The sequence below is a fragment of the Oncorhynchus kisutch genome, linkage group LG24, assembly GCF_002021735.2.
Source record: "Oncorhynchus kisutch isolate 150728-3 linkage group LG24, Okis_V2, whole genome shotgun sequence".
NCBI classification, from domain to species: Eukaryota; Metazoa; Chordata; class Actinopteri; order Salmoniformes; family Salmonidae; genus Oncorhynchus; species Oncorhynchus kisutch.
The window spans coordinates 20,997,830-21,010,974 of NC_034197.2; the positions used below are offsets into that span (position 1 = coordinate 20,997,830).

General features: G+C 42.7%; 1 protein-coding gene across 1 annotated transcript; it reads left to right on the forward strand.

Annotated features, from left to right (window-relative positions):
- Positions 1-3,774: 3,774 nt before the first annotated feature.
- LOC109869364 (MICOS complex subunit MIC10) lies at positions 3,775-5,679 on the forward strand. The gene is made up of 4 exons (XM_020459453.2): positions 3,775-3,915; positions 4,510-4,557; positions 5,206-5,312; positions 5,479-5,679. Exons 1-4 carry the CDS (start codon positions 3,852-3,854, stop codon positions 5,485-5,487), a joined length of 228 nt encoding a protein of 75 aa, XP_020315042.1. The 5' UTR covers positions 3,775-3,851; the 3' UTR covers positions 5,488-5,679.
- The last annotated feature ends 7,466 nt before the right edge of the window (positions 5,680-13,145 follow it).

The following is a 13,145-nucleotide window of genomic DNA, read 5'->3' on the forward strand; positions in this document are numbered from 1 at the left end:
GCCACAGAGTTCAATGTTGGTTTCATCAGACCAGAGAATCTTGTTTCGGGTCCAAGTGCCCCTGCCGAAGCAACCGGGGATGCCTCAGCTGGCTTATCAGGCCCCCACGCCTCAGCTGAGGCAACTGGCATGGTCCCCAGGACCGTCCCTCTGGTTGGCGTCCTATGGCTGGAGCCGCGCGCCAGGGAGGGGGTACTGTCACATTTACTCCCACTCCCCCTTTCATGTCCTCGTTGTCTCATGATTACTGCCACCTGCCACTATCGTTACCTGTACCTGCGCCTCATGAGACTCACCTGGACTCCACCTCCCTGATTTCCTTCCCTATATCTGTCACTCCCTGTGTTTTTTCCCTCAGGCATTGTTGACTCTGTTTCGGGTTCATGTCTGTGCGCTTTTCGTGTTTCTTGTTTTGTATTTTGTATGTTCTATTTATTCAATTATTCACTCCCTGTACTTGCTTCCTGACTCCCAGCGTACACTTAACCCTTACCTTAACCATGTTAAATTTCTACTTCAATGGGGTAAGAACGTACCAAGGATTCCGGAGAGATCGGACCTACTCAAAATGGCGCCACACAGCTTCCAGAAGACTAGGGATTTTGTGGCTAATTGAAGTAGAACAGTAATTTTGCTCATAGATTATACATGTTTATGCAACGGTGGGTCTAATCCTGAATGCTGATTGGTTAAAACCATATTCCAGCCTGTGTCTATTCCAAAAGTTGCCACCGGCTAAATCGATGACATTAAAATGCCTATTTACTCTGTTCCATCTGACTGTGCAATCCACTGTCTCATCAGCCCAGCCAGGCAATTTATAAACTTGATCTCCACTATAAAAAGCATCTAGACATTATCTCACATTTCTTTTAGACAAACATTTTGTTTTCAACAGCTGAGATTTGTATAAACCTCTCCGACATTTCCAACATTGTTTCAATATTCAAATTTGACCTCCAGCTGTCCCATAGTAATGAAAGTGTTGGTAGGAGAGGTTGGACAGACAGTGAGCGTTTCTCAGTCAGTCGAAATCATGAATCAGCTGGCATAATTTTTATGGATATATACAAAGAAATGTCAATTGAAAAAAGATCAAACTTAACTAAATGAAGCTAGTTTGCAGTCTTTCCAGCTTCAGTTTGAAGTGATTGTGTTAGCTGTGTTAGCTAGATCCTCTGAACAACAGTGTCCTGACGAGTGAGCACATTTTCTATGCCAGGCAAAATCGCGGCTCATTGTTATGGATGAATCAAAATAAATGTCACTACAAAATGTCACTGCACTTTCTGACGTGACTGAGTTAGCCGTAGTTGGCTGGATGGCTGGCTAGCAAGCAAGGGATACAAATGTTGCCAGCCAGTATGGCCATGGAACATTTAGAACGAACGACTGCGCCGCATCCATAGATACAGAACAAAAAGACTGACGGACTGGGTCTTGTCTCTGGCAACCAACCGAACCGATAGAACGTATGACCAACTGCACTGAACCCTAGATTTGTGTAGAGGTAAAGACAGTTTCAAGTTGGATATTTGACGGATATTTGCGCTTTCAAACCTCATTAGCTTTCAAACCACTTGAGCCACAGACCAAATAAGTGTCATGATGTTGGAAAAATTGCACATAACATTGCACGGGTCTTATTTTCACGATTTGGACATGAATTCGCTTTCCAAAGCTAATAAACATGTGGAAATGTGAGCAGCATTTTGTATTCCTAGTTAAATGAGTTAGGGAGCGTAAACAAAGTACAAACTTTTTTACATTCAAATTTCAATAGCTCCTTGGTCATGTGACCTACTTGACTCAAACAATGTTCAGAATGTACAGTCAGTGGGCCTACACATTGCACACCCTTTAGTTTGTCCATTTTCATCTCGCAGGTCTTTACATGATTAAAAAAATATTTAAAAAAATGTCAATAGCTCCTTGGTCATGTGACTTACTGACTTCAAACAAGGTTCAGAATGTACACTGACTACCCTTCTATATTGCACACCCTTAGGTTTGTCCATTTTCATCTCACACAATTTTACTTGTATTTTACAAAATGTAACATTTGAATTTCTCCTTGGTCATGTGACCTACTGACCTTAAACTACTTTCAGAATGTCCACAGTATAAGGGCACAATGCAAGACCCAAATGCAGACACAGGAGGCAAATGGTTGAGCTCCGATATTTATTATAACAAAGGGAGTAGGCAAAGGCAAAACAGAATGTCAGACTGATGTCCAGTTTGTAAGACAGAAAAGCCTCTGATACCCCCAGACGTGACTCAGGGGCTGGGGGCAGCACTCAGGCTGTGGAGGTTGGGTTGGGGACTTAGTCTCTGAGCAGATAAAAGCGGGCGGGTCACCAGGTGCACAGAACTTGTTTCAGGTTACCAGTTGCACAAGGAGGCCTCCATCAAGGCGGGGGGGTACCCCGAGTCCAAGCATGGGTGGCCGGACTCGTGGGGTGGGGGCAGCACTCAGGCCAAGGAGGTTGGAGTGGGGACTTAGTCTGTGAGCAGAAAAAAGTGGGCGTGTCACCAGGAGCACAGAGCCTGTTTCGGTTTACCAGGTGCACAGAGCCTGTTGCGGGTTGCCAGGTGCACATGGTTCCTGACAGTGGGACTATAGATGTCTTAGTAATTCCAGGGAGTAAGCTATACTCTAAGGCCAAGGGAGAGGGGTGTTGACCGGGTAGTGAGAGTAGGTGTGGAGGCCAGGTCAATGGGGGCCTGTCTGGAGGTCAGGAAGGCCCCAGGGAGAAGGCCCTAGTGAATAGGTGTGTGAGTGACACTGTCCTTCACGGGGGGTAGAGCAGGCAAATTAATGTAAAATTGCGTGAGTTTAAAATGGACATACAAAAGGGTGTGCAATATAGAATGGTAGCCAGTGGCCATTCTGAACCTTGTTTGAGGTCAGTAGGTCACATGACCAAGGAGCTATTGAAATGTTAAAGTTTGAAAAATGAATGTATAAACACGTGAGACGAAAATGGACAAACTAAAGGGTGTGCAATGTGTAGGCCCACTGAGTGTACATTCTGAATCTTGTTTGAAGTCAGTAGGTCACATGACCAAAGAGCTATTGAAATTCAAAAATGTAAATACATAATTTAAAATAGTGTGAGATGTAAATCGACAAAGAACCAGTTTTGAACATTTTATTGAAATTTGAAAAATTAGATTTGTCACTATGTTGATGGTCCCTAACTGCTGTTGGTGGATGTAAGGAAAACAGGCAAATATCTGTCGAATATCCATTCTGAAACTGTCTTTACCTCAGTGATTTGTGTTGGGACTAGATCTTGTGGAAGGATCACTTAAATTAATTCCGCATTGACACATCCAGCCCAAAGCAGGAGTTTAAAAAAATGACTTCTGTAGTGGCCAAAGTTCCAGATCTTCTCTTTAATAAGTACATTTGATTTGAGGCTCAAATGATTTGAGGTTTTATAATGCAACAGTTGTATTTGACACTGTCATCTCATAAAACTGTCTTGTCATTATTGCAAAAAGTGAGCTGTAATTTATTCAATGTGTTGATAAGCAAATGTATTAATGTTTAATAAATAGTAATCAAATTCCTCAAACTGGTTATTTTACAGCAAAAGGAAATGCTGACATTGCAAGATATTGGCCACCTGCTTGATGGATAGATTTGGTGAAAATGTCCCTTTAATCGGGATGCCGCTAAGACTTCTGGTCTTGGCTATAAAATTATCTTTGAATTTCCCAGTTCAGTCGCTAGATGGAGTATTATGTTCCTCTTCAAGTAAAACGAGCTATCGCGAGATCTAGATAAAGGCTCCGAAATCCAAGGACTGCGTTTGACATTTTTAGCAAGCAAAAAGCTAAACATGTCTGAAAAGGAACTGGGGAAAAAGCTGGATCGATGCCTCGCAGATAGCGCCGTTAAACTTGGTAAATAACTCAATTTGTTCCAGAACGTTCGCTATAGTCTGCTTTGCCAGATAATACAACTAAAAGTAACATGTCAGTATTAGCTAGCTATCACTTACTGCTAGCTACTGAGCTAGTTAGAAGGTCTGCTAAGGACGAGTAGTAGTAGTAGGTGGTGGTAGCAGCAGCCAGCCATCCTATTCTCGTAATATAGCTAACGTTAACTGTTATAGTATCAGTTAGTAATTTACAATCACTGTCAGTCCAGTTAGTCACATAGCTAGCGTGCAAGATGTGAATAACATATTTTGGTAGCCAGCAAACATTGTTGCTGCTACTACATAGTTATAACCTGTCATTGTTTGTCCAAAGGGGTGTAGGGCCTAGAGGCATAAGATGTCTCAAGCCATTGGATATTCGTTTACATTTTCTAGGTAAATGTGTTAAAGGTATGATACTTTGGCATTATACAATGCTTTCATCGTGTATCCTTTTTGATGTGCATTGGTGGAGACAAGATGGCTAGCTACATCTCTGCCAGTACAGGTTCTGGCCCCATATTTCCTGTCTCAGTTCTGTTACCTGAACATTTCTCCCTGTGTTACTTGTTTTAAGGTGCTGGTCTGGGCTTAGGAATCGTGTTTTCTGTGGTATTCTTCAAACGTGAGTACTTTCACTGTTCACAGGATTGTTAACAATGGCCAGAGATAAACATTCTTTATGGGGTGCAGACTGATGATGCAAAATATGGAATATTTGCAGTGGAGCAGCCATTGTGGCCTTGACTATTTCACACTACTGACCTGAACTGAACCAAGCCAAGCCAGGTTGCATTGTGCTGGCCTGTTTGTGCATCAACCACAATTCCTGCAACTCTGCTGGAAAGGAGCATACTCAGCCCTGACCAGATGCATGTTAGTTACATAGCTAGCACCTTCAATTTGCATCTAGGGAGGCTCTTTTGATGTTGTGAACACGTTAAGTCATTAATGAAGGGGGTTGTGCTTTTACATTGGTTGGTTCTCTGTGTGTTTGGTCTATCGCATTTAGTGCGATAGCCCAAAACTGTGTGCATTCAGTCAATTAACATGGGACTCAACAGGAGTTAAAAAATATTGTGGCCAGACCATTTGGAACATAAGCTCTCACTTGACCACGTGGTCTTAGTTCCCAGTCTAGGAAAGGACCATGTGAAAAGAAAATATCTGCACACAGCATTGTTTAGGTCATCACGGTAGTGTGCCTCAGACATTTCTGTGAGTAAATGTATTTTCAAGAGAAAATAGCTTGGACAAATTTTGCTTTCCTCAGGACACACCTGGCCAGTTGCCTTTGGCTTAGGAATGGGGCTTGGCATGGCATACACAAACTGCCAGAATGATTTGAGAGCACCATATCTAATTCAGAGAAACATTAAGGTCAGTATAAGAATCCATGCACATTTTGTATTGAGGATGTGTTACTAATGCATAATATGTTGGACCTACATTCTGCTCAATATCGTACATTGTTCTTGCGTAACGTACTGAGATGTAATTCAAAATGAAAATTGACTCCCTTTTATCTTCACTATTTTCCTCACAGGAGCAGTAGCCAAACGTCAGTGAAGGACTGTCTGTCACGTTTTTGTGATGCTTCGCATTTTGCACTGACCTTCAGCCAGACTAATTTCCTTCTGTGGGTTGACCCTTCCATATGTATTAGTATAATTTATATGTGCCTGAACAGGACAGTCTGTCTTTATTTAGATAAAAGAATCATAAAATAAAGACAATTGAGATTGTGTGTGTTTTTAAAACAGCTAATTAGATGTGTAGTGTTATCTTCCATTTCACTCTTTGATACAGTTAAAGTCGGAAGTTTACATACACCTTAGCCAAATACATTTAAACTCAGTTTTTCACAATTCCTGACATTTAATCCTAATAAAAATTCCCTGTTTTAGGTCAGTTAGGATCATATCATTTTAAGAATGTGTCAGAATAATAGTAGTGATTTATTTAAGCTTTTATTTCTTTCATCACATTCCCAGTGGGTCAGAAGTTTACATACACTCAATTAGTATTTGGTAGCAATGCCTTTAAATTGTTTAACTTGGGTCAATCGTTTCGGGTAGCCTTCCACAAACTTCCCACAATACGTTGGGTGAATTTGGGTCCATTCCTCCTGACAGAGCTGGTGTAACTTAGTCAGGTTTGTAGGCCAACTTGCTCGCACACGCCTTTTCAGTTCTGCCCACACCTTTTCTATATGATTGAGGTCAGGGCTTTGTGATGGCCACTCCAATACCTTGACTTTGTTGTCCTTAAGCCATTTTGCCACAACTTTGGAAGTGTGCTTGGGGTCATTGTCCATTTGGAAGACCCATTTGTGACCAAGCTTTAACTTGAACTTTTAACTGATGTCTTGATGTTGCTTCAATATCTCCACATAATTTCCCACCTCATTATGCCATCTATTTTGGGAAGTGCACCAGTCCCTCTTGCAGCAAAGCACCCCCACAACATGATGCTGCCACCCCCGTGCTTCACGGTTGGGTTGGTGTTCTTCGGCTTGCAAGGACTCAGTTTACTGTGGATATAGATACTTCTGTACCTGTTTCCTCCAGCATCTTCAAGGTTCTTTGCTGTTCTGGGATTGATTTGCACTTTTCACATCAAAGTGCATTCATCTCTAGGAGACAGAACACGTCCTGAGCGGTATGAAATAACTGACGTACCTTCAGGCGTCAAGGTATTGAAGTGGACATCAAAGCCTTCACCTCAATCCTATAGAAAATTTGTGGGCAGAACTGGAAAAGCGTGTGCGAGCTAGGAGGCCTGCAGACCTTACTCAGTTCCACCAGCTGTCAGGAGGAATGGGCCCAAATTCACCCCACTTACTGTGGGAAGCTTGTGGAAGGCTACCCAAAACATTTGAGCCAAGTTCAACAATTTAAATGCATTGCTACCAAATACTAATTGAGTGTATGTAAACTTCTGACCCACTGGGAATGTGATGAAAGAAATAAAAGCCGAAATCATTCTATTTCACATTCTTAAAATAAAGTGGTGATCCTAAGGGAATTTTTACTAGGATTAAATGTCAGGAATTGCGAAACTGAGTTTAAATGTATTTGGCTAAGGTGTATGTAAACTTCCGACTTCAACCGTGCCAGCTTAATTTCATGACCAAGATTGATAGCTGTGCCATGTAAATTGAGATTTGATGTACCGATTGTATGGTGTATTAGCTGGGATTTTATATATATACAGTGGGGAGAACAAATATTTGATACACTGATTTTGCATGTTTTCCTACTTACAAAGCATGTAGAGGTCTGTAATTTTTTATCATAGATACACTAACTGTGAGAGATGGAATCTAAAACAAAAATCCAGAAAATCACATTGTATGATAAGTAATTAATTTGCTTTTTATTGCATGACATAAGTATTTGAAACATCAGAAAAGCAGAACTTAATATTGGTACAGAAACCTGTTTGCAATTACAGAGATCATACGTTTCCTTTAGTTCTTGACCAGGTTTGCACACACTGCAGCAGGGATTTTGGCCCACTCCTCCATACAGACCTTCTCCAGATCCTTCAGGTTTCGGGGCTGTCGCTGGGCAATATGGACTTTCAGCTCCCTCCAATGATGTTCTATTGGGTTCAGGTGTGGAGACTGGCTAGGCCACTCCAGGACCTTGAGATGCTTCTTACGGAGCTACTCCTTAGTTGCCCTGGCTGTGTGTTTCAGGTCGTCGTCATGCTGGAAGACCCAGCCACGACCCATCTTCAATGCTCTTACTGAGGGAAGGAGGTTGTTGGCCAAGATCTCACGATACATTGATCCATCCTCTCCTCAATACGGTGCAGTCATCCTGTCCCCTTTGGAGAAAAGCATCCCCAAAGAATGATGTTTCCACCTCCATGCTTCATGGTTGGGATGTGTTCTTTGGATTGTACTCATCCTTCTTCCTCCAAACATAGCAAATGGAGTTTAGACCAAAAAGCTATTTTTGTCTTATCAGACCACATGACCTTCTCCCATTCCTCCTCTGGATCATCCAGATGGTCATTGGCAAACTTCAGACGGGCGCTGGCTTGAGCAGGGGGACCTTGCGTACGCTGCGGGATTTTAATCCATGACGGCGTAGTGTGTTAATGGTTTTCTTTGAGACTGTGGTCCCAGCTCTCTTCAGGTCATTGACCAGGTCCGGCCGTGTAGTTCTGGGCTGATCCTTCACCTTCCTCATGATCATTGATGCCCCACGAGTTGAGATCTTGCATGGAGCCCCAGACCGAGGGTGATTGACCGTCGTTGTCACGTAGATTAGGCCAGAAGGCTATACTGGAAAATCTAACCTCTATCAAAGTAAAAAGATGACTGAGCCGCAAAAGTTAATCTGTGCAAGGGTGTTTATTTACAAAGTGATTCCGGAACAAAAACGACAGTACTGCCATCAAACATATACCATATGGGCCAGCTATAAACTGCTACCCCATCCACAGCTCAATCCAAAATGCCTCTCCATGAACTGAAAGAAAGGCTCCTTTTGTAGGGCGAGCCCCTCCCCTCAGAACAATTAACACTAATTAATTAAGCAATTACCTAGTCAAACCTACATTTTCCATTTAACTAAACAAACATACTAAAGTATATACATTGCAACACGTTTATGAAACAATATCACAACATAACATTTACAAAATTACATCACTACTGACGGTGTCTTTCAATATGCCCATTTACATGAATGAACCATTCGGGACAGGTACTACAAAGTCAGCCCAATTCCCTTAGCTCGGGTCCTTATCCAGCATACCCAGAAGCTACGGAGATAGAGAGGAACAAAACAAACAACGCGCTCATCCACACCATTCGATAAGTATGATAAATATTGCTTATATTAAATATGAACACTGACAAGTGTGAAATGTATGTATTAAGACAGAAGCTAATTTGTGTGTCGACCCACATTGTTAACTTATCTTATAACGGAGCAGGGAGGAGTGATGAATGTGTGCCTGCGGCCAGTGACTGACTTCTAAGTCACAGTCGTCTTGAACTTCTTCCATTTTCTAATAATTGCGCCAACAGTTGTTGCCTTCTCACCAAGCTGCTTGCCTATTGTCCTGTAGCCCATCCCAGCCTTGTGCAGGTCTACAATTAAATCCCTGATGTCCTTACACAGCTCTCTAGTCTTGGCCATTGTGGAGAGGTTGGAGTCTGTTTGATTGAGTGTGTGGACAGGTGTCTTTTATACAGGTAACGAGTTCAAACAGGTGCAGTTAATACAGGTAATGAGTGGAGAACAGGAGGGCTTCTTAAAGATAAACTAACAGGTCTGTGAGAGCCAGAATTCTTACTGGTTGGTAGGTGATCAAATACTTATGTCATACTGATTTTCTGGATCTTTGTTTTAGATTCCGCCTCTCACAGTTGAAGTGTATCTATGATAAAAATTACAGACCTCTACATGCTTTGTAAGTAGGAAAACCTGCAAAATCGGCAGTGTATCAAATACTTGTTCTCCCCACTGTGTGTGTGTATATATATATATATATATACTGCTCAGAAAAATAAAGGGAACACTAAAATAACACATCCTAGATCTGAATGAATGAAATATTCTTATTAAATACTTTTTTCTTTACATAGTTGAATGTGCTGACAACAAAATCACACAAATGATCAATGAAAATCAAATTTATCAACCCATGGAGGTCTGGATTTGGAGTCACACTCAAAATTAAAGTGGAAAACAACACTACAGGCTGATCCAACTTTGATGTAATGTCCTTAAAACAAGTCAAAATGAGGCTCAGTAGTGTGTGTGGCCTCCACGTGCCTGTATGACCTCCCTACAATGCCTGGGCATGCTCCTGATGAGGTGGCGGATGGTCTCCTGAGGGATCTCCTCCCAGACCTGGACTAAAGCATCCACCAACTCCTGGACAGTCTGTGGTGCAACGTGGCATTGGTGGATGGAGCGAGACATGATGTCCCAGATGTGCTCAATTGGATTCAGGTCTGGGGTACGGGCGGGCCAGTCCATAGCATCAATGCCTTCCTCTTGCAGGAACTGCTGACACTCCAGCCACATGAGGTCTAGCATTGTCTTGCATTAGGAGGAACCCAGGGCCAATCGCACCAGCATATGGTCTCACAAGGGGTCTGAGGATCTCATCTCGGTACCTAATGGCAGTCTGGCGAGCACATGGAGGGCTGTGCGCCCCCCCAAAGAAATGCCACCCCATACCATGACTGACCCACCGCCAAACCGGTCATGCTGGTGGATGTTGCAGGCAGCAGAACGTTCTCCACGGCATCTCCGGACTCTGTCACGTCTGTCACATGTGCTCAGTGTGAACCTGCTTTCATCTGTGAAGAGCACAGGGCGCCAGTGGCGAATTTGCCAATCTTTGTGTTCTCTGGCAAATGCCAAACGTCCTGCACGGTGTTGGTCTGTAAGCACAACCCCCACCTGTGGATGTCGGGCCTTCATACCACCCTCATGGAGTCTGTTTCTGACCGTTTGAGCAGACACATGCACGCCTGCTGGAGGTCATTTTGCAGGGCTCTGGCAGTGCTCCTCCTTGCACAAAGGTGGAGGTAGCGGTCCTGCTGCTGGGTTGTTGCCCTCCTACGGCCTCCTCCACGTCTCCTGATGTACTGGCCTGTCTCCTGGTAGCGCCTCCATGCTCTGGACACTACGCTGACAGACACAGCAAACCTTCTTGCCACAGCTCGCATTGATATGCCATCCTGGATGAGCTGCACTACCTGAGCCACTTGTGTGGGTTGTAGACTCCGTCTCATGCTACCACTAGAGTGAAAGCACCGCCAGCATTCAAAAGTGACCAAAACATCAGCCAGGAAGCATAGGAACTGAGAAGTGGTCTGTAGTCACCACCTGCAGAACCACTCCTTTATTGGGGGTGTCTTGCTAATTGCCTATAATTTCCACCTGTTGTCTATTCCATTTGCACAACAGCATGTGAAATGTATTGTCAATCAGTGTTTGATTTCACAGAAGTGTGATTGACTTGGAGTTACATTGTGTTGTTTAAGTGTTCCCTTTATTTTTTGGAGCAGTGTATGTACACACACACACAGAGTGGCAAGAAATAATATGTCAACCTTTTGGAAATACCTGGATTTCTGCATAAATTGGAAAAAATTTGATCTGCTCTTCATCTAGGTCATAACAATAGACAAACACCATCTGTTTAAACTAACACACAAACAATTATACATTTCCATGTCTTTATTGAACACACTGTGTAAACATTCACAGTGCTGGGTGGGAAAAGTATGTGAATTTAATAACTGGTTGACCCTCCTTTGGCAGAAATAACCTCAACTAAACGTTTTCTGTAGTTACGGTTCAGACCTGCACAACAGTCAGGAGGAATTTTGGACCATTCCACTTGACAACTTTTTCAATTCAGCAATATTCTTTGGATGTCTGGTGTGAACCGCTCTCTTGAGGTCATGCCACAGCATTTCAATCGGGTTGAGGTCAGGACTTTGATTGGGCTACTCCAGAAGGCATATTTCCTTCTCTTGTTGATTTACTTTGTGTTTTTGGTCGTTGTCCTGTTGCTTCACCCAACTTCTTTTGAGCTTCAATTGACGGAAAGATAACCTTATATTCTCCTTCAAAATGTCTTGATAAGCTTGGTAATTCATTTTTCCGTTGACGATAGCAAGCTGTTCAGGCTCTAATGGAGCAAAGCAGCCCCAAACCATGATGCTCCCTCCACCATACTTTACAGTTGGGAAGTTTTTATGTTGGCGTGCTGTGCCTTTTTTTTTCTCCACACATAGTGTTGTGTGTTCCTTCCAACCAACTCAATGGTCGTTTCATCTGTCCACAGAATATTTTGCCAGTAGCGCTGTGTAACATCCAGGTGCACTTTTGCCAACGTCAGACGTGCAGCAATGTTATCTTTGGACAGCAGTGGCTTCTTCCGTGGTGTCCTCCCATGAACACCATTCTTGTTTAGTGTTTTACGTATCGTAGACTCATTAAGAGATGTTAGCATGTTCCAGAGATTTCTGTAAATCTTTAGCTGACCCTCTAGGATTCTTCTTAACCTCATTGAACATTCTGCACTGTGCTCTTGCATTCATCTTTGCAGGACGGCCACTCCCAGGGAGAGTAGCAATAGTGCTGAACTTTCTCCGTTCATAGACAATTTGTCTTTCCATGGACTGATGAACATCAAGGCTTTTAGAGATACTTTTGTAACCCTTTCCATTTATAAGTAAGTCACAAATTCTTAATCTTAGGTCTTCTGAGATCGCTTTTGTTTGAGACATGCTTCATATCAGGCAATGCTTCTTGTGAATAGCAAACTTACATTTTGTGAAAATTTTATAGGGCAAGGCAGCTATAATCAACATCTCCAATCTCATCTCATTGATTGGACTCCAGGTTAGCTGACTCCTGACTCTAATTAGCTTTTGGAGAAGTCATTAGCCTCTGGGTTCACATACTTTTTCCAAACTACACTGTGAATGTTTAAATGATGTATTCAATATAGACAAGAAAAATACAATTTGTGTTTTTAGTTTAAGCATACTGTTTGTCTATTGTTGTGACCTAGATGGAAATCAGATCAAATTTCTTTACCAATTTATGCAGATATCCAGGTAATTCCAAATGGTTCACATACTTTTTCTTGCCACTCAACCAGTCAAATGTTTGGACACCTACTTATTCCAGGGGTTTTCTTTTATTACTATTTTACTATTTTCTACACTGTACAATAATAGTTAAGACATCAAAAGCGTTCTCCTGGCATCCGCCAAACCCAGATTCGTCCGTCGAACTGCCAGATGGTGAACCATGATTCATCACTCCAGGGAAAGCGTTTCCACTGCTTCAGAGTCCAATGGCGGCGAGCTTTACACCACTCCTGCTGACGCTTGGCATTCCACATGGTGATCTTAGGCTTGTGTGCGACTGCTCGGCCATGGAAACCCATTTCATGAAGCTCCCGACGAATAGTTATGCTGACGTTGCTTCCAGAGGCGGTTTGGAACTCGGTAGTGAGTGTTGCAACTGAGAATAGACTATTTGTTTTACTCGCTTCAGCACTCAGCGGTCCCGTTCTGTGAGCTTTGTGTGGCCTACATTTTTAAGACAAAGTGCCGAAACAGAATTGGTTTTCAGTTGATGTGTGTACATGGACAACACAAGCATTCAGGCATCTGCTAATTTTCTCATTGATGAAACATTTGATCTCAATACAGAT